The sequence below is a fragment of the Ornithodoros turicata genome, chromosome 6 (assembly GCF_037126465.1).
Source record: "Ornithodoros turicata isolate Travis chromosome 6, ASM3712646v1, whole genome shotgun sequence".
Lineage (NCBI taxonomy): Eukaryota > Metazoa > Arthropoda > Arachnida > Ixodida > Argasidae > Ornithodoros > Ornithodoros turicata.
Genome location: NC_088206.1, coordinates 13,984,749 through 14,010,802, shown reverse-complemented (window position 1 = coordinate 14,010,802; position 26,054 = coordinate 13,984,749). Strand labels below are relative to the sequence as shown.

At 44.1% G+C, this 26,054-nt stretch overlaps 2 protein-coding genes and 1 long non-coding RNA gene across 5 annotated transcripts in view; 1 reads left to right on the top strand and 2 right to left on the bottom strand.

Moving 5' to 3' along the window:
* LOC135399185 (uncharacterized) overlaps positions 1 to 26,054 on the bottom strand; it is a 54,887-nt gene that overhangs the window by 4,965 nt on the left and 23,868 nt on the right. The window contains exons 2-3 of one of the 2 annotated variants that reach the window (XR_010424210.1): positions 7,784 to 7,842; positions 6,967 to 7,006 (exon numbers count right to left, since the gene is read on the bottom strand). This is a non-coding gene — a long non-coding RNA (uncharacterized LOC135399185). Of the gene's footprint in view, positions 1 to 6,966; positions 7,007 to 7,783; positions 7,843 to 26,054 lie in introns of those variants that run through there. The other variant, XR_010424209.1, reaches the window with a different exon arrangement.
* LOC135399182 (copine-8-like) lies at positions 408 to 20,871 on the top strand. Of its 2 annotated transcripts, XM_064630950.1 has the most exons (18): positions 408 to 817; positions 1,643 to 1,730; positions 1,923 to 2,026; positions 2,095 to 2,134; positions 2,781 to 2,857; positions 3,167 to 3,217; positions 6,553 to 6,584; positions 6,768 to 6,796; positions 8,501 to 8,604; positions 9,152 to 9,298; positions 9,412 to 9,487; positions 9,579 to 9,632; positions 9,714 to 9,775; positions 10,968 to 11,196; positions 11,285 to 11,412; positions 12,169 to 12,329; positions 14,042 to 14,115; positions 15,944 to 20,871. In XM_064630950.1, the coding sequence occupies exons 1-18, from the start codon at positions 738 to 740 to the stop codon at positions 16,178 to 16,180; spliced, it is 1,773 nt and encodes a 590-aa protein (XP_064487020.1). In that variant the 5' UTR covers positions 408 to 737; the 3' UTR covers positions 16,181 to 20,871. The 2 variants fall into 2 exon arrangements, with proteins under 2 accessions (XP_064487020.1, XP_064487021.1); XM_064630951.1 differs by lacking the exon at positions 3,167 to 3,217.
* On the bottom strand, positions 21,341 to 23,253 carry LOC135399184 (FMR1-interacting protein NUFIP1-like). The gene has a single exon (XM_064630952.1). It carries the CDS (start codon positions 23,152 to 23,154, stop codon positions 21,754 to 21,756), a length of 1,401 nt encoding a protein of 466 aa, XP_064487022.1. The 5' UTR covers positions 23,155 to 23,253; the 3' UTR covers positions 21,341 to 21,753.

Here is a 26,054-nt window from a genome sequence, read left to right as displayed (position 1 = left end):
GATTCTTGTAACTTGCGCCCAGACGGCACAAGATCTCTTCGATGTCACCAGCGAGTTCCTCCATCTTCAGCTTCACAGTTCTCGCGTCAGGGAGACCGACTTCGTCTCGAGGTCAATGTTCGTGTGCTACGTATCTTAAAGATACTCGCCGTTCCCGCGGGCGTGAGTCACGACTACTTTCGCAGACGGGTCATATACTTTCGGATTTGCCGCAGTCGCCCACGTGTTTATTACTAAACACGCGAAACAAACAGTGCAGGTGCGAGGCGCGTCGTGCACACATTCGCACGCCAAACACGTACGTATATAGGTTTCAGTGGTTTCGGTTTTTCCCCCTTCTGCCATAGCCGTTTACGGCAGCAGTCTAGCTGAAATAGCCAAATAGCCGTCGTGGAAATAGCGTCCGCTCCTCGCGCCACGCCACGCCGCCAACGCCGCTGCCTTCTACGAAACGAAACGAAAACTGCGGCGTCTTCTTTGGCCCAATCAACCCCAGATGACGCCACATGTCACAACATTTCTGCTGCATCAAGCGGGAGGTGAAGGGGGGTTCGCTGCGCTACGAGAACATTACTCGTCAAGCTGTATTTTAAATACCGTGCAGGGGATTGTGAGAAGAGCGGGCACAGATCGCTTATTGGAGATGGTGACCTAACGACATGATGTCCCGATCAACACCAGTGTACTTCGAAGCCCTCGATCCAAACGGCAGGCACTGAACGGTTAGTCAGCGCGGTATGGCGAAGGCTGCTCAGCCTTTTGCACCCGCTGCTGCGTGTGCGCCGGTAACGAAGGTGGAAATCAGCGTGTCTTGCAGGTAAGCTTTCTTTCGTTTGTGAGCAGACGACGACATGATTTAGTCTGCTTAATTTTAACGCATGCAAGCGAGCGTCCAACAAGTAACGGTAGCCACAAGCTCTTTCCTCTTGATTTCGGTCGGGTCGATTTGGGAGCAGCCTTTTCGCTAAATTGATCGTTGCTCCACAGATGATAGGACCCACTCCGTTTCCTCGAACGCTTGGTCGTTTTCTTCGGAAACACCGAAAGGCGAGCGCTCCGCTGCGAATAGTGATCATCGCGTGATTTATCGTGGAGATGACGGGGGACGTGAGGACAGATTTCCGAAATGGTGCTGTGGAACAATATTTGTCCTCGTGATGAGTCTTCGAGCGGGTATTTTCCTGGAGATTCCAAAACAAGAAGTAGAAACAAGTCGTTTGCCAGGTTTTGACGTTTTCTTTTTCCCAAGAAAAGTTATTTTTCAATGCCTGCACAAATATCTTATTTTTGTTTTTCCGACGCTGGAATGCGTAACGTATGACGTGCTAAAGTCACGACGATTCCTGTTTGCTACAAAATATTGCGACAAGCGAAGTCATCTGATCCCTTTTGCGCGAATGTGCGGGGAAGGCGGGGCACCAAGGCTACCACCGCTCATGTAATTCGGGCTCTCCCAAACGAGAACAACTTCCTGTTGCTGTTTCCCGACAGCTTCGGTTCGTAAAAGAAATAAGGCTTGAAATACGGGAAATTTTGCTCGGGATATTTAAAGACAGTTGGACAGAACACAAAACGAACAGCAGAGGACAAGGCTCAAGAGATATGGTTACATGCTGACCTGAGCTTTTCCTTCCTCTTTTAGGCAGCTCAAAGACAAGGACTTCTTCTCAAAGTCAGATCCGATGTGCGTGCTATTCATGAGAGAATGTGACAGTGACTCGTGGCGGGAGGTAATAAGCTAATTGTTACTCCAAACTACGAAGGAAGCCTTGTAAGTGTGTCTGTGGGAAGGAGGGGGTAGTGGTATACACGTCAATAACGAGTAATAACTAACAGTCATAATAATTATATTTATTTTGGCTCTGGTGCCCAAAAACAACCCGTACAACAACTAAGATACCGTTTGCAATGACCCGTCACAGGTGGGCCGAACCGAAATGATCGACAATTGCCTCAACCCTGATTTTGTCACGAAATTCATCGTCGACTACTATTTCGAGGAGCGACAGCAACTGCTATTCAAACTGTAAGTGGTGCTGTCTCGTCCACATCAGTAATTGTTCGCAACTTATAATTTGTATACTCCTGTCGCAGGTTCGACATTGACAGCCCGAGCTTAGACCTTCAGAATCACGTGAGTGCCCGTAGCAGTCTCGTGCACGCAGCACTTTCTCTGAACTCCGCTGCACCCTTCAAAACAACAATTTAGGTGTCCCTAAAAAGCTACTCGTCAGTAATGTTTCTATCAGTTCATTTTCACACACAAAAAGAAGAGAACAGGCATCATTACAAATGTAGCATGACTCCAGCCTTGTTGCACTAGAGAAACAAACATCCCAGAAACTTAAGGGTGTTGTGAAGCCATTTCCAAACTTTTAAAAAAATAACTATGCAAATATTGATTTATGTGTACTAAACATGCACCGGAGAACGGCCTTCGTTAGGGTGCCCTCCGGGTACTTCGAGCAAGCATGATAGAACGTCACTTCCCATGTGTTTGCCGACATCAACGGTAGCTAAAAAAAATTGTATTTTGGAAAAAGTGGACTTTGCATGTCGAGTCCATGGGACGGAGCCATATGTTTAGTGGGTTCCATATTGTTTATGAACCCCTTTAAGGAGCAGTCTAAATTCGTGCTGTCTGATTTTGTACTTTTGCACGTTTTGCTCATTCTAAGATCCGTGGGGTCCAACTCAGAACAAAACAAGCCCTACTTAAGTTGTGACGGAACCCTAACTACAATGTAGCATGCAAACCGAAATCACCTCCCCTTTCTTAGGACTTTTTGGGTCAAGTCAAGTGCACTTTGGGAGAACTAGTATCTTATCAGGGAACCCAAGTTAAGCTACAGCTGTCGTGAGTATGCTTTACATGCTTATGTTGCATCTTAGATATATTGCACCAGGGTTGCATGACTTGGATGGCTGACAAGGTAACCAAGCAGTTGTAATTACCCAAGAGATAGGACCCTGCACAGCCCACGTAACGGTGCACCACTCCCTCGTCCATTCCCCCTACCCTGCCCTCTCAAAAAAAAACTGAATGTCAACCAAGTCTGGCAACAGGGTGACGTGCAACAGCGAGAGCGTTAACTTCATTCTCCGTGTTCAGCATGCACGTTTGCATGGCTCCGACCGTGTGTAATTTGTTTGTCTCCATAAATAGGCTAGACGCCCCCGAGCAATTGGACTTCAAAAAACAAATTATAAGTGAAAGGTATGTTCCAGCGCCACGCGAAGGTCCACTTGCCTGCTCTTGGAGCCTGCCGACTCCGGCATGCTCTCTTCTGTGTCTGGCAACCACCACTGTTGCAACTTTCCTCTGTCTCACCTCCATGGTTCTAGGACAGCGATTCTCGAAAAACCAATCTCAGAGACCCGTTACGCGGACAACCAAATTCTGTCTCGTCAAGCGACCTAGGTGCAGGCTGCGGGGAAAGCGACTAATCAATTTTAACTAGTCCTATGGTCTAACACAAAAATGAAAAATGTAGTGTATTAGACCAACTCATGTTAACAAAAAAACGACACACACACACACGGTGCAAAAGCTGACTAGAATTTTACTTTATACTTTTTATTTTCTGGGTAGGAAACCTTGGGCACTTTTTCAGACGCCAAGGAAAAGGACAGGGAAAAAAACTTTTTTCTCAACAATTTTTCCGTTCTTCTCCAAGGCCTCGTAACAAGGCTGATTTTCTGCTGTGTCTTTAGCGTCCCTAGCATTTGTATGCATAGGTCTCAATTATTAAACAATTTGTTACTGTCACTATTCTTGCTGTCCGTGGCTTATCAGTTGCTTACTATCATTACTACGTGGCCATCAGACCTTTCACTTTAGAAATGGGATAGCAGTCTGCCTTTAGGTCTGAGCATACTTTGAAACTGATCAACAGAACGGATCCACTTTAACAAAGAAAGCAAACAACAAAACCTTTCTGGCAAAGTCACCCTGCAAATGATTTCTTTTTCTTTTCTTTTTTTTTTTGTATTGCTACACTGTTCTTTAGCATTTTAAATGTTCTCCTCAATGTTAGACTAGAGCATAGATACTGTAGACTGCATGGCAAAATCTTAAGTCCATGGCTGCACATATTTTGCTAGGGATGCCCCAAGAATGGTTTTGCAACAAAATTTCTGTTTGAGAACCACTGTTCTTAGAGCCTTTCTGTGCCAGTATCAGTGTCTTTGTCTGTGTAATCTGTTGACCCTCATCCCTCTCCCCCTCTCTCTCTCCCCCGCTTCCTTCACAGAATATTTCTGTGAAATACTGAAGAGTGCTTGTTTTGCATTAAAACCATAGTGGTGTTTTTGAAGCTAGCAGCATTTAGAGCCAAGATGGTTATAATTTACCGATATAATATTTTAATGCTCTTTTAAAGGGACCGTCTCGTAGAACATAGCCTACTAAAATCGTATGTCATACTGTTCTCAGTCATTGATAAATGAAAGGGTGTGAATTGCCTCGCATCAACACGCTTACACACCAGCAGTAATTTTATAAAGGAGTTAGGGTATACTAATTGCAGTCACATAGCTGGCAGTATTTGCTACTTTCCCTGAATATTCACCTCAAGGCTGAACGAAGCCTCAAATTCTGTTGGGATGTCTATGGGAGATTATCTTCAAAGCATATAGAGAGGCTATAATTATTTACTAGTCCTGTCCAAAAGGACAGCTGCACCTAAATACAGGCTACAGAGAGGACACAGACAGCTGGGTCCGTTAGGAGCCTAACCGTAAGGAACCTTGTTTAGTGCAGCTTTGCCACTGCTTTAAGCAGATACTGCATCTCCTAGCTTGTGACAAACATACTGTCAAGGTTGTGATTAATGTGTTTCTCATGTTAATGTATGTTAATGTGTTTTCCATTCATTAAATTCAGCTTGGAGAAAGCGTTAAAAATGGTGCACTAGCACATGTGTCGCGTTTCCCATGGTTTCATGCAAGCGAGGCACTCCTTACCCTCAAGATATGTTGTCTGCTGCTACTGCACCTAAATCCAAATTTTTCTCTTGCAAATAGAGTTTGGGAAACAATCCGACAGCACGGGACTGTCCCTTTAATGCTCTGATGTTCTAGATCGGAAATTTTTAGCACGTTCTGTTACTGTAGGGGACCATGTCAACCAGTGTATTGGGGGAAAACCTTATTTACCCTTATTGTTATACAGATTTGTTTTCATATTAACGGATAGTCATCTTAATAGCTTGCATCTTGCCCGCATGGCAAGAGCAAACATTGAGGACAAAATATCCGTGTTTTACCACAGCACATTGTGAAGGGCCAAATCATGCAGGTGATATTTTGCAGCCCATTACACGTCACCTGATAGGAGAACAAGCTCCAGTTGTCCCAGAAAATACGTAATCTGAGCGCTGCTAAAAGTATAATGTGGTACGCAAAATAATGTTTACACCTTCTACGTGGGTGTTTTTAAAGGGGAAATTTAAATCCTAAATTGAATTTGTACTACTAGAAATTCCATTTGTAAAGTCAGAAATGTAATTTTAAAAATCAAAAATTATTTTGTAACATTAAATTCACAAAAACGCCCCGAGAAAGCAGCTACGACTCCTACGAGTGGTGCGACCGGTTGTGGAGGTCCGGCATGATCTCCTGGCTTGACACAATCAGGTCCATGGCCCATTTGTCTTTCAAAATTGTTCGCTACAGACACAGCACTGACAGTGGATAACAATGTGTACTGTGTTGAGTAAACGTTGACATCAAAAAGCGTTATTAGGATTTCGCTTAGTTGAGAGGTTGTTTCAATTTAAAAATTTGGGAAAACAACCATTTATTTGTTTATTTATAGATACAAAAGTGCGTGCTGACATTGGCATATGCTACAATTGTAAAACTCTTTGATTTCGCGACCTCCACTTCTCACGAATCCGTCACAGGGCACATATTCACAGCCGCCGATTTCCGTGAGTTCGGCGCCCTAAAGTTCGTGGCTTAATTGGCTTTCTTCGTGATAAGCTCGAGATTGCCCTCTGCGTGCTTGATCAAAGTGACATTACACATATGGTTGGGCTGTAGAGCAGTTCAAATGCTTAACAGTAACTTCATAACCAACTGCGAAGGTAAAGCTTGCGATTCCGGCATAGCTTTCGAAGTGTCACAACTTGCTGCAAGGCCTGTTTGTCTGAATTAAGCAACTCTAGGGAAAGGTGCTGACGCCAAGAATCGAACCTGGGCCTTTTGATTTCCGGTCAGATATGCTACCGCTGCACGGTAGCATTTTTACCTGCCCTTACAATTTGCAAATTTTTTTCAAATCGCGGAATTCACCAAAAATTAAGGGCTCGCGAACAATATGGGTTTTATTGTTGTTTTTTTTTAATTATTATTATTTGTTATTATTATTTATTATTACTATTATTTATTATTAATTTGTTATTATTATTTATTATTATTATCATTATTATTAGCATTGGATCAAAAACATGTGCACATACAAACGTAAAATTCGTCAGCACTTTTTGTACTGCATAGGTCATATATTTGAGGTAAACGGCTAGAAAAAGAGCAAAACTTTTCTTGCAGCGGCCTGCCTGGGAACTGCGGATATATCTTACGTAAGTCGCAAGCCTTTGCCCCCTTTTCTCTTTGGTGCAGCAAGAAAAGAAAGCACCTGTTGCATGATGTCCTGGGCTGTTCCATCTTTTTAGCAAAATAATTTCCTGCATGCTCTAGTTCTCTCTGGCTTTTCTTTCCTCTTTTGGGCTTTCAAAACAACTAGTTCTGTTTGTGTGTTTCAGTAACAGTAGAAGAAGTGTTAGATTGCAAGGTAGGTGCTTCTCCTACACTCTCTCCCATACATAGCACACACCATTTCTTTATTCGTGTTGGAGAAACAACATGCACAGGGAACAGAGACTCTTTAGGCGGCACTATAGTTAGAGCATCTTACACGAGTTACAAAAGGTGCTAAGAGACCTATTGCGTGAGAAGAGGTAGTACTCATACCAAAGTATGTAGTACAAACATTTGAAGACAACTGTGAAAGAAAGTAGTAGTAGTAATTAACTGCTAAAAAACAAAAACAAAAAAAGAAAAGCAGAAACACTCTTAGACTGTCCATTAATATTAGTCATTTCACAATTTTGACAAATGTGCACATGCAGATGCAGGGAAACATGAAAGTGGTTCTTGTACAGATTTCACAAACGGTGCAACAGTGGAATCCCGTTCCTTTTGTACTGCTGTCGAAGTAACGGCATGTTTCATAACACACAGAAAAATTTTTTGAAATTTTTGCACCTTCAAATGGTAAAATCCCGGCATTCTATCTCGTCACGACTAATGTGACGGGGTTGTCTGTGTAGAAGGCTGCAATGCCTCAAGTTCATTCATGAAACTTTACGTGCAGCACACTAGGGTGGTTTGCACGTATTGAACACGCTGAGCTAATTCTGCCGACGGATTGGAGAATTTGCCGATGTGATTAACACAACAATTTTGTGTTTGCAAAATTTTATGTTGTGCAGTTTTTCTGATTTATGCACATGTGTGCACACGTGCGCACTGCTGTTTCCTCTCATACTTTGATAGTTGTCCACGACAACCCAAACATCAGATTTCCCATTTAAGCTACTGTCAATAAACCTGACTGATAACATAGATTAGAGCACTGCACAGGTCACATTCTTAGGCCCGGCCTTCCTTTGATTTACCCCCCTCGGGCTCGGCCCGACGGGTTGGGCCTGGCTCAGGTTTTCGAATAAGCCCGGGCCCATGCAGTGCTCTAACATAGATAATGAATGCCTTTACTTACGTGGTTGTACTTTGAAGTTAGGAAGCATGTGCAAAATGACTTGTCAGAGAAAAGACAAACTGAAATGACAAACAGATGATAAATAAGATTACGAATACAGTTTTCGTCCTCTGTTCATTCCACGTAATAAGGTTATACAAATATACGTGAATGAAGGAGAGAGAAGATGCAGGCTATCTGGATGACGGAAGGGAACCGAGAGACAAGGAATAGACGTATGCTGGACAACAAATTCTTGAAAATTTGTCTATTTGACATTCGTCTATTCCTTGTCTTGGGGCTCCCTTCCGTCATATGCGAACGTATCGTTAAAATGTTGGATAAAACTGAGATCACACTTATTCTAGAGACATAAGTATTCACACATTATCATATATTTTAAAATATTAAAGGCCCAAACAATGGATAGCAACAATTTTCAATATTGTATGTGTGGGAATCCTTCAGAAACTAGAATTTTAAAGTCTTCCCACTCATGCGAATGTTGAGGTGAACGTTAAACCGCTGCAATAGGTCTTCTAAAGAAATGCATGTGAGGCATGCTTTTCATCACCTTTTGTAACAAGTAGCCAGACATGAAAATTTGCATGGGCCGATATTCACTCACGATGCTGGCAGATTATGTTCCTATGTTCGAAACACCATTTTTCTTGTTACTAAACCAAATTACAGATCTTCACGTATCGCTACACCTTCTCTTCCAATGTTTTGTCATAGAAAATTATCGACATGCAATGGAATGGCCACAAGTTGGACAAGAAAGATTGGTTCGGAAAGTCTGACCCGTTCCTACAGTTCTACAGAATCAGTGAAGACAATACGTAAGCATTGTCTACCATTGGAAATCTTGACATTCACTGTGTGTGTGCTACAAAATAGACCCTTGTTATAGGAAACAGATTTAATAAGCAAAGCACACAGTGTGAATAGGTAAACAGCAAATCACCCGATAATGTTTGTCATGCTTGATTCTTTTAAGAACTGTGCTATTTTTCTTGAGACAGCGGTTAAATGTACAGGCAACGATTATTGGGCACATCTCTTATTACCATAAGTACAGTATTAATCTGTATGTGTGTGTATGCAACATGATCAGATAAACAAAAGTGCGACTATCTACTAAGTACAAGTAACTTCTAGTCACAGCTGCTGACAGCATGCGTCACATATCATAGGAATCCGCAGCAATTCTCGCAAGCTTTGTACAATGCTGTGAGAAAGAAGAGCGCAATCTTAATTGTGTTTCCCTCTGTAACAACCCAACCTTTGTGTTTGACCTAAGGTAGCTACGGAAGAGTTTCAAACATGTCAACCTCTCTCTCCTGCTGAAGCCTCCTTTTTATTTTTTTATTTTTGTTGCTTCTTCAGATACACAGCAGTGTTTCGCACCGAAGCAGTAAAAAAATCTCTAAACCCAACGTGGCGGCCATTCGCCATTCAGATGCGACAACTGAGTGGTGGGGACGAGGATAGGACAATTAAAGTTGTCTGCTACGACTGGGACTTTGACGGAGGGTATGTGTGTACAAAACTACATACCAAGCCCAATAAAAGCGGCGGAGAGTACTTTCACTTGTACAACACCCCTCGTATTCTAAATCTAATCTTCTAACCTCTCTTTTACAAAGTCACGATCTCATTGGAGAATTCTACACAAATGTCAAGACCCTCGCTCTGGGTCCCGGCACTAGGAATGAGTATGAAGTGAGTAGTCCGTTTAAAAACATTTATTCGATGCCTAAGGACATTTGCAGCTTGTCAAAGAGGACTGACAAGTTTGAAATTCTCTTTACAGCTAATTAATAAAAAGAAGCAAGCGAAGAAGAAGAGCTACAAGAACTCTGGCATCGTGAGTACTTATCCGTTTCTCTCAGCCATGTTGCGCGAAATGTGCATGCGTAAAATGGTGCTCAACAAATTACCTCGATAGGTAAAGCTCATGTCCTTTGGTATCCGCGAAGAAGCAACGTTTCTGGACTACATTAGAGGAGGGTAAGTTGCTATGCAGAGTATGGTTCCCATGTTGTATGTACGGTCATCCTCAATTTAAAGGTGCATGGATGGGCTTGAAAAAAAATATGTCGGGAGTAGAAATTAGCACTACGTAGAAACTAGCATCACGCAATCCTGGTGGGCAAGAAGGCTTTTAGTCTCGCGGATTAAGGATAAACATCTGCTTCCCTCACCTGCCACTCCGCGACGTCATCTCATCTGCCCCAATGGTGAGGGGCGTGCTTTCTTTTTTCTTTCTTTCTTGCGGTTGTATCTGACATGGAGCAGTCAATTGGTCACCTTGCTCCCACGCTGTAGCAGACAATTCTTAGCAGCCAGTGAAAGTGCTCGGATGAGCTGATGTCACGACACGCCTGAAGGAGCTGGGAGAGTTCGACGCTACTGCGCGCATTCTTGTAAATGAATTTTCTCAGGAAATGCATACTTCCCAAAGGGTATATTTTACATGACAGTTCCTGGAGGTAATATGTTCAGATGACGCATGAGGGCCTGCTTTTTCTGCTGCAGAAAATCTCTAATTCTGCGACCGACAGGGAATTAGAAATTATACAATTTGCCATGGCAAATGCTTGCACGTCGAGGCTGACGGAGATATACAGAGACAAAATCTTTATTAACTAGCATGACATAAAAGTAAAGTGTCTACAAATCGAAAATACAGTTGTAGCTAAGCATCACATTGTACTTTGTGCCCTTTTAACAGTAGCATAACACAGTTGACACAGTAACGGCTGAAAAACAATCCGGCGTTTTCGTAGAATTGTCCAGTACCATACTTGTTGCCCGCTGTGAGGAATGCGCTAGATGGGATATCGATAGGAGCAAAACAGAAGCAGTAAAGACAGGATGGATGTGAGCTCAACCAGTGTTGCCAACGTGGGATGCATGGTACATGGTTGTTTTCCTTTCACTTAGCAGGAAAGGGCTTTACGAGCCATAGGTACATCCATCTACGGCTGTGTCCTCAGTCAAGATTCGTAGTTCCGCAAAATTACATGTAAAACGCTAGGTTCCGCGATACATCCTGAATTCCGCACATTTTCGTGGAATCGCAGAAAAGTCAGTGCCATAATCCACACAGTAAAAAAAAAGGCTACTTTCGAGTTGCCCTCCATGCTCCAAGTAGTCACGTAGTGTGAACCACGTAACCTGCTTTTAAACTGCCGTACAGATTACAAATGCACTTCACTGTTGCCATCGACTTCACGGCATCCAATGGGAATCCACGAGATCCCTCATCTCTTCACTACATTGATCCCGTGAAGCCCAACGCGTACATGATGGCTATTCGAGCAGTGGGTGACGTCATCCAGGACTACGACTATGACAAAATGTTCCCAGCACTCGGCTTTGGTGCACGCTTGCCGCCGGACGGTACCATATCCCACGAGTTCTTTCTGGTGGGTATACCTCTCTCTCTCCCTATCCACGTGTGTCCCCCTTTCCCCTGCAAGGGACGCGACACTTACAGGATTCCGTGCATTTCAGAATGGGCACCCGACCGACCCTTATTGTGCGGGTGTGGAAGGTATATTAGAGGCGTACCAAAGGACCCTGCATTCTGTGCAGCTGTACGGACCCACGAACTTTGCACCTGTCATCAACCACGTAGCAAAGTAAGCACGAGCACATTCAATCAATCAATCAATCGAAATCTGTATTTCAGCTGACAGGCTCCCAGCCACCTTTTACAATTGACAAACACAACGTGACATTACGCAATCCGAAAACTATACGAAATTAATACATACCTGACATGAAGGAGACATATGCCTCCACTAAGAAACTGGTACAGTCAAACTCCTTTACAACGAAACTCAGGGGACAGCAAAAAAAATTCGCAGCAAAGGTATTTTCGTTAAAAAGGATGTCCATTATTGGACCTATAGAGCTCCAGCTGGACCGCAAAAAAATTTGCTGTAGTGGTATTTTTGTTAAAAAGGTGTTCGCTATAAAGGAGTTTGACTGTATTATTTATCAGGATAATGCTATTCGCTATATGTCTCCAAAGCTACAAGAAAGACTGTTACGGTCAGTTCATCAGCATACATTAAAGCCATGTCAGAGTAGAGTAGACGTATTCAAGTTCTCTTTCTTTGTGAGAACGCTGGAGGAGTGGAACCGGTTGCCAGTTCCTTTGCTTAGTGATGTATGTAACGATACTGTGTTTACTCGGCTGTTAGAAAGTGTTGTGTAGCATGTGGAAATATTGGGAAGAATTGTGTGTATAGATTTTTAAAAGCGTTTTCTTGATGTACTGATATGTTATCTATGTGTGCTTCGTTGCATAATTGAACATGTGGCTCTCCTGTAACGGCCCGGTAGGGCCCACAGTATTAATAAATAAGAATAATTTTCTTTTTAACTCGCAGGTTTGCGAGAACGTACAGGGACGGTGCCAACTACTTTGTTCTTCTCGTCATCACGGACGGAGTAATCAGCGACATGCCACAGACTATGGAGGCCATTGTGCAGGCATCCTCATTACCAATGTCCATCATTATCGTTGGTGTAGGAAACGCAGACTTTTCTGGTACGTTGCGTGCTTTTCTATCAGCTTGCAAACACATATAATGCGTACTGCATAAACAGTCACTTTTGCACCGTTGTTGATATACAACACGCCTAGTGCTACATACTGTGTTTTCAGGTTTTATGCGTTTTGAAAGTCAGAGAGCAAAAATCGGGTTTTATTTCACAAGTAGCGATGCAATAAAATCAGGCGATGTCGAGGGAAAAAGCATGTTTACGGGTGAATATATAAAAAAAAAAGAGCTCACATTTTAGATTAACAAGAGGTGCCGAGCAGATGTACCGAATGTGCAGTGCGTAGCCGAATTTGTGCTTTTGCAAGTCGATTTTCGGGATTTTTCGGGTTTTACCCCACGTGACAATGATGCAGATTGGTGCGTAGAAACAGGTTTTATCGAGAGTCACCCTAAAACACAAGGCTCTAGCCATAACACGTACATAAGAGTTGCATTGCATGAAGCGTGTACATATTAAAGTTACTAGTACTGAATCAGAATTTGTTCTCTGTTCCTATAGCCAATAACGCTCAGCAAAGTAGGGCTGTGGTAGTACTCTGGAACATTACATAGGCAAGCTGAAAGGGGTGCATCGTGACAAGACATGGTGCATACATAGAGTATTGTGTTTCTTTCCAAATTGTGGGGTAAAGATAAGGTTTTACGTTAGAAGCTATAAAACAGGGTAAAATTGGTTGATACCATATGTGAAAGAGCAGATTTTCGAGTGGGAAAGGACAAAAACGAAAAGATGAACACACCTGATGGCGAGAGGCAGCGGCAAGTGCGGAGTATCTAGTGCTCACGTGCCTCTATAGGTGGCTGAGCTTACACTTTGCCAAGTACAGATCAGTGGGTTTTCTGGGTAACGATTATGCAAATTGGGAGATAAAAACAGGTTTTACCCTGTTTAATCCAAAAACACAAGACTCTATCGACATTTACTTTGGTTCAATGCACTTCGTTTCATAAAATCATATGAGACAGACAGAAATGCTCGACCAAACTGATCAACAAGATTTTCATATTTGGTTCGTGTGTAGTGTTCATCTCAAAGTAGCCTCGTCGAAAATAATTTAAGTATATCGTAACACGACGAACAAACACAGAATAGATTCTGATGGACATGGTAAACCAAGAGGCTCCGCATCTTCTTGTACAGTGTTTCACATGGTTCGCGCTCGGTCAAGCTCGGCTTTACTCTATACTCAAAACCTGTGAAAAGCTCCAGACTGTCTCTAGTCCTTCCCCCAAGTAGTAGTAATTAGTAGAATGGCGTAAATGCTGGCTAGCTGGTGGATAAATTCCATGATAGACAAGCCTGAGCGATGGGCAAGACACATAAACAAACACAAACACGAAGGCTCAGAACCAGCAAGACGTTTAATTGATAACAACGAACTTCATGAACATGTAGACGGTGCGAGGGAAGGCCTTCAAGCGCCTCCTTTGACCTCTTTCAACTCATTTTGTCCTCAATTCCCTATTACTCTCTCTGTCTTCCCTCGCACCGTCTACATGTTCATGAAGTTCGTTGTTACTATAAATTAAACGTCTTGCTGGTTTCGAGCCTTCGTGTTTGTGTTTGTTTACGTGTCTTGCCCATCGCTCAGGCTTGCCTATCATGGTAGTAATTGGCCTTCCTTCCCAAGTCATGTGCCCCCTTGAAACCAGTTTAATGTTCAGTTTAGCATGTCCTCACATACTAATATTACAGCCATGGAGATCCTGGATGGAGACGTGATTCGTGTCAGCTCGAGAGGGAGGACAGCCGAGAGGGACATCGTGCAGGTGAGTTACTTTGTGATTCGGTTGTGATTTTTCTTGCGATCTCAATCTGCGCAACAAATTTTTCCCCACACTAGTGTAGAGCAGTTTTGGCTTCCTCGTATGCCATATGTCATCTGTAGGCTCCACTTGTGATGACAATGATAATCTGTAAAGCTACAGATAATAATTATCGTCAATCATGATATAGCTTCGTGTTGAGCACACTATAAGTAGGGAGTGACTTTTTCGGGTTAAACCTGATTCCACCCGTTTATTCCCCCCCGAACTGACCTCCGACCAATTCGGGTTAAACCCGATTTCTCCCCGAATTCCAGTCACCATGAAATCCTCAAGTGACGTTTCCACTGAAGACGAACAAAAGTCGCCACGTGTAACACGTGTAAGAATTGGTCACTTAGGTTCCCAGCAATAAACCCATGTGTGTCAACACTGTCTATGCCTTCGGGGATTACCACTGAAAGATCACAATCCCGCAAAAAAAAATAAAGGAGAGAGATTAGGAAAGGACTTAATACACAAGAGGAGAAACAAAAACACCCGAAGACACAATTACCGCCAGATTTCTCCCCGAATTACAGATTTAAAAATAGCGCCCGATTTTTACCCCCCGAATCTGAGAAAGGCATTTAACCCGATAAAGTCACTCCCTAACTATAATACCCCTGTCACACGAGCATTTTCGATCCTGCTCGACCGAACCTGCTTGAACCCAATACAGATCGGATGGTGCTACACGGCCGCTTCCAAGCAGGATCGAACTTTGATCCTGCTTGACTCAAGACAGTTCCCATAACAGGATTGAGAATTTCAAGACGGCTCGACGGCCGCGATTTGCATCCTCGACCCCGGTGAACTGTCATAACTTAAGATGGACATGCACGCGAAGCTACAAATGATGCTTACATCGGTATACGATAAATTACCACTAATATCGTTGTTATACATATAGGAAACGCGAAATTAATGAGTTCCGTTTATTCATTTGCACAGGTCAACCATTCAATGCGCATTGAAAGTGGCCGTGTAGCAGCGTCAAAACTCGAGCGTGCTCGGGAAGTTCGATGCAGACCGGATTCGAGAAGGATCGAAATGCCCGTGTGACAGGGGTATAAGGTAGAGGGTGCTCTCTCCGGCCATGCAACCAGCCCAAGTTAGCAAAACTTTAAACCAGTTGTGACACTTTTGTAGATGTGGTTGATTGCGTCATGAGCAAAGTTGTGTGTGAGTGCCAGTACACCCGCGGGTACCTCCGCAGTTTTGAGATTTGCGGGTAGAAATTCAACCTTGCTGCGGGTCGCAGGTAAACTGTATTCTGCAGGTAGCGCGAGTAAACCCGCATTACCTGCGTCCATTAAAATAACCACAACCTTTAATGTTCAAGACTGGGACTGAAACCGGACTGCAACCGAAAACCGTTTGGAACCCAAATTTTTTCAGGAACTGTAGCCGGAACATAACCGCAATTCACCATCGGCAATTAGCCTAACTGAAACCGTAACCTGAAACGAAAAATGTGATTTCGATTACCAGTTCACATGAATCGGTTCAAGTGTGGACGCGAACAACTTTGGATGCGATATTTGTGTTGCTTTACAACTCTGATTAGTGGTGTAGTGTGTGCTTCTGTTACAGTAGATCTCTTCATCATGAAGATGTATAGACTCCCGTATGATGTATGAATCCCGTATAGACTCCCGTATGACATATAAATCCCGTAACTGTAACCGAAACCGCTTTCGTAGTTCTGACGCTGAACCGTAACCGAACCGATATTCGTTTCAGTTTCAGTGCCTGGTACTGACCGTCATCCTCTATTTTCTGTTCCCAGTTTGTACCATTTCACAAATTCCTGCAAGGCGGACCGTGGGAGCGGAACCAGATAAGGCTAGCTAAAGAAGTGCTTGCCGAAATCCCTGACCAGGTCACCAGCTACATGCTCAAGAACCACATCAAGCCTGGCACAGGGGTGCCACAGCCCCGTTCAGACTCTGGGGGAAGGGAAGAGGAAAGCCCCAGCACAGCTCCCACACCGTCCTCGCCACCAGCCGAGGAACAGACCCGGTAGCTCTCCCTAGGTGTCCTCTCCAAAGATAGTCCATCAGCCAAACCAAGTTGACATTCCTGTTTGATTTGGCTAAGCTCGGGAAATCAGTGACCAGACTCTCGAATTGTGGTGTAGACACAGTGACCTCATTCCATTCTCGTTCTGTTATTCTGAGGGAACAGTTTCAATGTCAAGAAGCAACTTTCGTAGTACTATGTAGCTTTGATTCAAAGTAGAAGTGTTTCCGCCACATCAGAAAACCAAAACGTTGCGGTCAATATCAACGTTCTCATAGTAACATTTGTTTTTTTGTAAGTTGAGTTGTTCAACGTGTCATTTCACATGTCAACTGTGGTTGCTTTCCTAGTGTTCATGAATATGGTTTATGTAGCATTTCTGTGTGTCGGTTAAGATATTGAAGTTCAGCAGAAGAGATTTTCTTGACCTCTGTGTGTTAGCTGTAATTACTGTTGCTTTGAATCTGCATATGCTGCTTGTCGCTGCAAGCTGCAGTACTTTTTTTGTGTGTGAATTTAGCTTGTTTTGGAAGTGCAAAAAGAGCAGCTAAAGTCTAAATGAGACAGTCTCTTGCGGTGGGCTCAGAGGTGAACAAATGAAGCAGTGTGATCAAAAAAAGCAAACATTTATGATTTGTCTCTCGCTGAGCAGTTTCTATGAGGTTAGTGCCATTAAGCAATAGCAATCACTGGAACTAGCTGACTAGCAATAGCTTATAACATTAACATTGAGGAAGGCGAGTACCCTGCCATACTACAAAGCAAGGGAGAGTGAATTCAGCAGCAATACTTGACAATGGGCCTTGTGTTCTTGGCTATTTTATGTGCAATGAGAAGCTGTCTGCTACATTAATCAATTGTATATTCTTGTGAGCAGTAGCACTTCTGTGATATCAGAACCTTCATCAGAGTTTCGGAGATAAGAGTTACAGAGAGCGGGCTCAGGATTTAACTGGTTCAAATTTTTGCCTATCAGAGTATTTACAATGTGGAATGAAATGCACGACCCCGGAGATTCCAAAGTTCCTTTGTAATCAAACCGCTGTTCCTCTACGTGTCTGTGCCAACGCCTGTTACCACTGATGGTATTCAGTGGCTAATGTCGGTGCCTCTCGATCAAAGAAAAAACAAGAAAGACACCACGTCGCCACTGTCCTTGCATTCAGCCCACATTACAAACATGAACAAACAACGAGATGCAATCACTCGCAGTCATCTTAGTTCCACAATGCTCTGCCAATGTTTTTTCACAAGCTATTTTGTATAGTCAACGTTCACAATATGCACCGCTTTACCTTGGATACTCAAATGAGGGTTCGTTTCTTCCTTCTTCAGCAGTGCTTGAAGAACGGCTGTGCCAAGGACATTTTGTACGACTTTGTGCGTCCCACCATCATTTTAATTGCAGTCTTCTCTCTCACACTGTTGTATGTTTTGAAACTGTGATGTGCAAATGTGTTTCACGTTCACTTTCTGTCACGACCTACTTGAATTATAATGAGCATGTCACAATCGGCAACCCCTATGAGGAGCCCGTCCGCAAGATCCGCTAGGGGCGCTACTCATCGGCCCGCGAGATCTCCATCATGATTGGACGATGGAAATTTGAATTTTGAACGCGCAGAAGCGGACGTACGACTACTGCAGCAGATGACAGCGACAGCTGCTATGAAAACGCGCAGAATGATGATGATGATAATCAACTTTAGAATGAAACATCTTCCGCGGGACATTCATCGCTTGTACAAAAATACTAAGGTAAGCTGAAGTACAAAGTATTGTAGAAGTTGAGGAAGCAATAACCGGGCCGATGAGTAGCGCCACCGCTAGCTTCCAAATGCGGCACTGGGAAGGGGTGCCTATGACATGGTTGTTATAATATAGTTGGCCGTGCTTTCTGTACTTGTGTAATGACCATTGCACTGGAATGCACGTTTGTTTCTACCACAGCACATGCACATGCAAAAAAGGCCGCAGCGGCAACCCAATTTGTGTTCTATTTACCGTGTATTCACACGAGCGACATTCCTCGCAGAAGCGGGAGACGCGAAAAACGTTGTAGCTCTCTGAGCGCGAGCACTCAACGTCCAGTGTCCGCGTACACTGCTAACCGTGGGGGATATCCTGCGACACAGCCACAAGATATCCCGTAGCAGACGACAGGAGTGGACGCTTACGGTGTCGTCTGCTAAGTGCGCAGTACGCCACTCCCGATATTCCGCACCGTGTGAATGCTCAACATGACACGGGACGGAACTTCGGCTCTGTGAGCAGTGTTTTTGCTTTTTCTTCCACTAGAATATTCCGTGAGGATGTCGCTCGTGTGAACACATAGTTACTCGCTTATTTGTTGACACTGTATAGTATGAAGTCTGTGAAACAAACAAAAAAAAAAACAGAAGAAAAAGAAAGTGCCACGTGCAAATATTTTTCGCGACGAAGGCTGCATGCAAGTGTACAGTAAAGTTTTGTGTTAGGCAAAAAAAGAGACTCTGTGTTTCGATGTTTTCAGAAGCAGAAGGTCGTTTTCGAGCGAGTGACTTCGAGCGCTCGTTTGCTTCATAGTTCGTGCAGTGAGAAAGCGTCCACACATGCAGTAGACCCTAGTTGAGCAAAGTCTTTCAAGTAGTGAAGCTCCATGTTTCATGTGAATTCAGCTTAGATCAAATGCATAGGTCTCTCTCTCTCTCTCTTATTGCTGTATCTTCCAGTTTACTGAAAGCACTCGTGCGACGGTGTGCCAATTGGTGTTCTAGATTCCCGCTCGAGCAGATTGTTCTAGGAACCTTTCTTTGTACACAAAGTATGCAAACTGCTACATTTTTTCATGTTTGCAAGAAACGGTGTGTCGCATTATTCACCTAGCGCAGCGAAACGTAACGCAAAACAGAGTGCGTGGTGCAGTAGAAATATATTGTTTTAGAAATAGTGAACATGTTCGTGCTAACCAAAACTGCAGAGTGATGATGATAAGACCTTCAGGATGTAGTTGACATGTATGCTCAAAGAGTAGTGTGAAATATTGACGGGGGGGCAACAGGGGGTCATAGGTGTTTGTGGAAATTGGGTGCTGAGGAATGTGTTGTAGAAGATTAAGTTCGAATCTATACATTGGCATTTGCAATATATGGAGGCTAGTCAATGTTTCTGTGAAATGCATGACCTCTGCAGCAACACCTAAATGCATTTTCGATGCAATTCTGCAGATTTATTGTTAGGCTTCCGTCATTATGACTATGTGCTGCCGACATAGGCCAGTTGCGTCGATGTTAACCAGTTATCTAGAACCTTATTGATACGAAATTCTAGGTAATCACATCATTTCTCTTTTTTTTTTTGTTATTCCATGCAGTTTGTTGCAATATGGTAATTCGAACTAATTTGCTCAAAAAAAGAAAAGTGGGCCTCAAGTTGTGACAGTTAACACAACCACGCTTTATGCTAGCTTTTACCAATAATACCTGGTGCATTGTCTAGCCATGTCTGGTACCCCCCTTAGTCAAATTATCCAAAGCTCAAAGTACGCCGGACATCTAGAGATCACCAGTCACCCCTTCTCAGTTGGAGGCTAAAGCATGGTCCTACCCTGCATGACCCTTTTAAAGTTAAAGCAACGAGCTCGACAACTTGGAAAAGTGCTGCCTCTCAAAATGTTGATGCCAGGTTTGGAAGGTGCGAGTTGAGACCTCACTTGAAATTTCACAGCTTCTACTTAAAAGCGGTGTGGACAGAATTCAGAGCAGGTCATTCAGACGACAACGAAACGGGGGTGCCCTCTAGGCTTCCCTTACACAGCTCAAGTTCCCGGGAGGCATGCCCTCAAGTCTGTTTTCACGTTTTGCTTTAGGAGCTACTCTCTCTCTCTCTCAAGGTTGTTGCTTGAGTACAGAATGCACTCATTTGCTTCAGTCAGTTATGGAAGCACCCACTTTTCATGCTGCTTCACGATTCATTTGTCCTCGTACATTCATTTTTGACAGAATATAAATTCCGAGACAATTTGTGCTGTGACATAATTACCTTTGTTTTTGTTTGTTTTCTATCTTGCTACTCTGCATAGATGATGCAGTAGAACCATATTGTACGAAGTTTTGGTACCTTTCCAACGTGGGTACGTAACCTATGTTTATTAACGTAGCTACGAAGCATAGTAGCAAAGCAGAGAGAAGCGCAACAAATCTGTTACACCCCAAAAAGTATTTGCTACGATGTGGTTCTACTGAGATCGAGGAGTGCCAAAATGACATTCACAAACAACACAGTATTTCGATAGCACTCACTGCCACATGTACTTCTATAATTTATAACAATACAATACAATACATTTGAAGAGTGGGTGCTTTGTTATGAACGCCTAGTTTACGTGAGAACTCGTCTCGGTTCCAGTTTAAATGTGCAATGCAGTCCAGGAGAAGCGTTTTGCCACACACTATATGCCGTTTGTTTGTGCCAATGGCTGCACCCTGTGTGCGCTTTGTTTGAATGTATGTGTGAGCATATTTTAGAGAATGTTAGTCTTGCACATGCACATTTGTTACATATGGAGAGTATATAATATATATACACACACACATTAATAATGAGTGCTTTGATGTTTCGTTGGAAATGTTGTGGTTTTGTGATTATTTTTTTATTCAGATGCATTCACTGCAAGGAAGATCACCCGAAGTAATAAAGTGAGAAGCATTTTTCGAACTGTTCGGTTGCTGTGTCTTGTTTGGAGATGCACAACGTCGGCACTTGCAACTCCCCCTCACCCATCCTTTCCCCTTCCTTCCTTCCTTTTTTCACCCACCTTCGTCCTTTGACTACAGTAAGCAAGAATGAGCTTGAATGAGGTACGGCTGCCAGCACAGGCTAATTTGCTGCAAGCTCTGGGAGACAGATCATGCACATGTTTATCATACTTCCCTCCAAGATAACAAAATTAATTATGAATTAATAAAATGAATCTGCAAATGAATGTCAAGCTCGCTCATCATAAAGACAAACAACATTCTCCAATGATACATTGTGAGGTATGTAGACAGTAACGTAGCCAGAAAAATATTGCGGGAGGGATTCTACGGGAACTTCACATAGGGGAGAAGATTTGCCCTCGCTTTCCCTCTCCCACGCACGTCATTTAGCCAACACAGTCAACTGCCTTAACAGGAGCGAGACAAACTGACAAAATGCTGTTTAATACTGATTCAACCTGCTGCAGAACAAGCAGGAAGCATATATTTCTCTTTGGATGCTTAGCTGGAAAAAAAGTTATACTGGCCGAAAGCACAGCACTTGACTTTGAGAGTTAGTGCTTCAACACTTCAACGTTCGGGCTCCAACGAAGTCACCATACAGATGAGTGTCTCATTCATATCTACTTCTGTTGAAACATAACACATAAACATGAAACACATCCATTTGATCCTATATATCCAACTGTTTGAAAATTTATCCTAGCTTCACAATTTGGCAGTCCATGGTAACCAGACTTTGTTTGCCTAATGGAAGCTTCATACTGTCTTTGAACTGCAATGTCCTGTGTACTTTTACGGAACACAAAATAGCATAAGTCGTTTTTGTTTTCACACATTAGGTCTTTATGCCATCAGTAGACAGAACAGAGAGGGCTGTTTCACAGTTTTCTTCACGACTGTCGTGCTGGGACAAATCTGCGATTGGCTCTTCTTTCGGCGAGTGACATTCACTGTCCTCGAAAAACTTGTTTTTAACCACAAAATGAACACACTGAAGCAAGATGTTGCGCTCGTGCCGCATCTCATTCGCAAGCAGTTTCTCCAAAAGCGTCAGTCGTTTCTTATTCGTGTGACACGGTCTTGGTGCATTCTGTTGCTTGCGTTTTTGACCCTGGTGCTGCACCTTATTCGAAGCTTTTGTTGGTTCCTCTGGCAAGGATGACTCTTTTGGCTGTTCGACAGTTGCGGCTGCTGGCGGGGCCGGGACTCTCACTTCGGGGGTTTCGTCCTCCGAGGAACTCCCGTAACAATCGATAAGAGACTTCAACACGCTCGGTACCTCAATCTCTTTTTTCACTTCGGCTCCTTTTGCTTGAGCGACAGTTACAGGGTCCTCAGAGTCGGAACCTGTAATTTCCCCCTCTTCTTTTTCGTCAACTTTTTCCGACACTTCGGGCTTGAAATCGCCGGCATCTTCGCAGTTCATCCAATCGGCTTCTGGAGCTTTTTCACATTTTGTGTGTACCTTTTCAAGCTTTGTGTCTTTCACTCTCTCGATTGGGTGTTGCTGCTTGTTGTTCTTTCCTTTCTTACGTCTTCTCCTTTGAAACCTGTTACCCCTCTTCTTCCAGGTCTTCGTGTCCAAAACCTCTCTTCTCGACTTCATCTCTTGCTGCTGAGCTTTCTTGGCCGCTATATTTCTCAGCGTGGGGTATCTCGCCTTTCTTTGCTTGATCCACTCTTCAGCATCTTCTGGCCCTTCTGCTGGTATTCGACGTATGAGCCCGGTGTCGTGCTGCAACTTGACGTGAAGTTCGACCAATTTCGCGCATGCAGAGAAGCGACATCCTTCCCGTCCGCACGTAACATGCCCACTCACGTGTTCGTGATAGTCGGCTTGATCGACGAAAGCACGGTCGCACGGATCGCAGTAGAAAGTCGACTTCGCCGCCTGCACTTTGCGGGGTTGGCTCTGTTTGGTGGCACGTATGAGCTTGCCGATAGCAAAGCGTTGTTTCTTGAAGGCAGCCCAGTCATCGGGCTTCTGGGATTCGCGGGCCACCTTGTACAGTTCATTTTTCTTTTTTATAGCCACTTTCACTTCTTCGGTGAGCCAGGGCTTGTCTTCGGGCGTCAATTCAGACGCTGAGCTTTGGGAACACGTGGGAGCGGCGATGCGTTCCTGTTTCGGTGCTTCAACAACCACGGGCACGTACGACGTGATGATAGGTGGTCCCGTTGCACACGGCCTAAAGGGGTTTGCGAGCAATTCTCGGCCAGCGCAAATCACTGACATCTTCGCGGTGAAAGGGTTGATGGAACTCGTCAAAATAAATCTTTATCGTAATTTTGGATTCGTTTGGATTACATCGGATTGGATTCCACTTGCCGAGAAAACCCAACCATGGTTGCTAGACGAATCCGTCGACATCTGCTTCGTCTTCACGTAAATCCGAGCGGTATAAACCTCTACCCGAGAAACGTCATCATGACGTTGGTAGACAGACTGAAACCGAAACAGATCGGAAGGGGAGAGCTGGGTTCCACGAATGGGCATTTGTTCGCTGCCTCCTATTGAAAGAAAAGTAGGACCCGAAGGTCGCGTCCCTTTCGGAGACCATCGTAATCCCATCAAGACCGTGGCAATGAAAGATGAAAGTCACTGAAAAGGTGGCTTTCGGGCGCGACCTTCTTCGCCTCTAGCTTCGAGCGCGCTGTCGAACATTATGACGTCATTTGTTTACAAACAGGGAGAGGTCTATTGAACAAGAGATAAACTGATGTTCTGAGGCTGGAACAACATAAAAGGGACAGATACAAACAAAGCCTCAAATTGTTGTTCAGTTTTCGTTGTCCGCGTAACGCAGACGAGAAGAACACTGCGACAGTGTGTTCTCTGTTCTGTTTTCTTTTCCTGTCGAGAACGCACGAGGAATAAGCCAAAATAAGTTTAGACAATCGCGAAGCACCATGCAAGCGGATCAAGGTGGGGTGGCTTTCGCTACTTCCCTACTTCCCCGCCAAAGCATTAGGTTTCCCCCTACCAACACCACCTAGATCGAGAAAGCCTGCTTACTCGTCGATGTAACGCAACAACTAATAGTCAGCCAATCAGGATCGTGTTTCCAACGGCAGTAGCCAATCACGAACGTGCTTTCAGCGGTCGTGGCCATGAAGACGAACAACCGTGATCTGCGAGTAGTGATTGAACGTCCCCCGCGTACTAGAAGGGAAAACTTGAAAATAAGGCGCAAAACGGTCCCGTATCTTTCTCAATACTGATTTTCTGGAAAGCGTGTTGCACTTTTTGTCTACATATTCAGGTCTGCAGGTTCCAAGTTAGCTGCATGCAATCATTTGTGAGTTCTTGAATTCGTAGTAGCAGACAAATACTGGCTTTATGTCCACGTAGCGAAGGAGGGAGAGGAGGCCCGATGGGCCCACCAATATGGCGGCCGGTGGCCACGCTGTGGAGCACCCTATGTGCGATCCAGTCTATACTAGAGAGATCAGTGGCCGACACTAGGGATCCCCCATGCGCGTGAGAAGCTGCAGCAATCCGTCGAGGCTCCCTAGCCGACACCAGGCACGATCTCCACTCCTCCTCGCCCTTGCTGCACGTGCTCACGCCCTCGCACTCGCACGTGACATTCCTTGTTCCTCGCCACTCTCTTGGCGGCCTTGGCGGTAGTGAAGAGAATGGCCGAGTTTGAAGCAGGGCTCGGAACCGTTCTTTTTGGGGGGTTCGGTTCAAGTTTCGGTTCAAGGTTATCGGTTCGGTTCGGGTTCAGCACAGCCAAAATAACGGTTTGAACCGGTATTTATCGGTTCGAACCGGTTTACGTCTGCTGTAAATCAGCAGAGCTCGAGGTAAATCGCTACTGTAACTAAGTTTCTTTTGTTAGTGACTTGTACTAGAGTTCCGGGTTGTCGGATTTATCCGAAAAACACATAGCCCGGTAAAATTTTAAGCAATTCGACAGATGTTTTTCTTTCTTTTTAAACCGTGTTATTGTTCTTGGCCTCCTTTTGTGTCCTGGGATTCTTCTGTCCTCGGATACCGTCCCCGCCGGAACATGATAATGGTCTCCGCGACCTAGCGTTTTCTTTTGCGGTCATACTGGCCACTTTGAGGATTCACAGCCAGGGTTTTTCCCCAGGATGTTTCCCGACTTCCTTGTCCTACCCGTGACCTAAGCACTAAAATGAGCATCGAACCGAGGTCATACGGAGTGATCTTATTGGAAGGGCAACTAGTTGCAGTGCTGAGGGGAAGATGGGACGCAAAAGAAAGCTCCACTGAGACTACGTCAAGGAGTACTCTGATTTCGAGGAGCTCACATCGTCTCGAGATCTCAATGTAGAGCTTGTCGTATGTAAGCACCAGAGATTTCCCTACACCCCCCTCAGGGGGGGTGTACACCCTCCCTGCATTTTTGCAACACCCCCCCCCCCCCTGAAATTTCTCAGGTGACTCCACCCAGCTCGGCCACCAACACGTTCTGGTAGTGAGTCCGGCGCAGCGAATTACATCCTGTGCTGTCAAACTTGGGCTGTAGGACCACAGTCATTCAGATGATCGTACCATGCATTTGTCCAAAATCATTTGAAAGTGACTGTGCAATGCATATATTGCGCGTATGTACGAGCAAAAATGCGTGCGGGCACGCAAACTCAATGTGGATCATCAAGAGCCATTTGCGCCCAACTCAACCAAGCGAGGTATTCTAAGGTTTTCACCGTTGATTGCTAGGTGTTCATTGACAAGATGGTAGTCTCTTATCTTTGTCGGTCGTGTGATTATGCATCTTAATGTTGAAATGCCGTTCACAATGAATCTCTATTCTAATGTACTGTGTTCTAAAGTAATAACATGTACAAATAAACCGGGAAAGCTGTGCAGATATGTCACCATTGTGCCACGATTCTAAGAAAAATTCCGTAAGTGGAACCATCACCAAGCATGACCCCCCCAAGTAGTGAATTTCTGGGGAAATCCGGTGACTACAGTATACGGAAAGGGTGCATTTGGAATTGTGGAACACTTCAGTGTGCGATACACGAAATGTATTTTTAAGCCCGTGTCTCTTTTGTGTAGCGTTTTCGTTGCACAACCGTGCGTGCGCCGTCAAGTTTTCTTCAAATTTCGGATATTAACTGAGCTGTAAATCATACATTCGGAAAAACTTCGTTCTC

What these genes read in the sequence shown, in the direction of transcription:
- LOC135399182 (XM_064630950.1), top strand. Translation starts at nt 738, where the DNA reads ATGGCGAAGGCTGCTCAGCCTTTTGCACCCGCTGCTGCGTGTGCGCCG. An exon ending in CAGCAACTGCTATTCAAACT is followed by an intron (nt 2,027 to 2,094) that starts GTAAGTGGTGCT and finishes CTCCTGTCGCAG; the next exon opens with GTTCGACATTGACAGCCCGA. An exon ending in GCTACAAGAACTCTGGCATC is followed by an intron (nt 9,633 to 9,713) that starts GTGAGTACTTAT and finishes TTACCTCGATAG; the next exon opens with GTAAAGCTCATGTCCTTTGG.
- LOC135399184 (XM_064630952.1), bottom strand. Translation starts at nt 23,154, where the DNA reads ATGTCAGTGATTTGCGCTGGCCGAGAATTGCTCGCAAACCCCTTTAGG.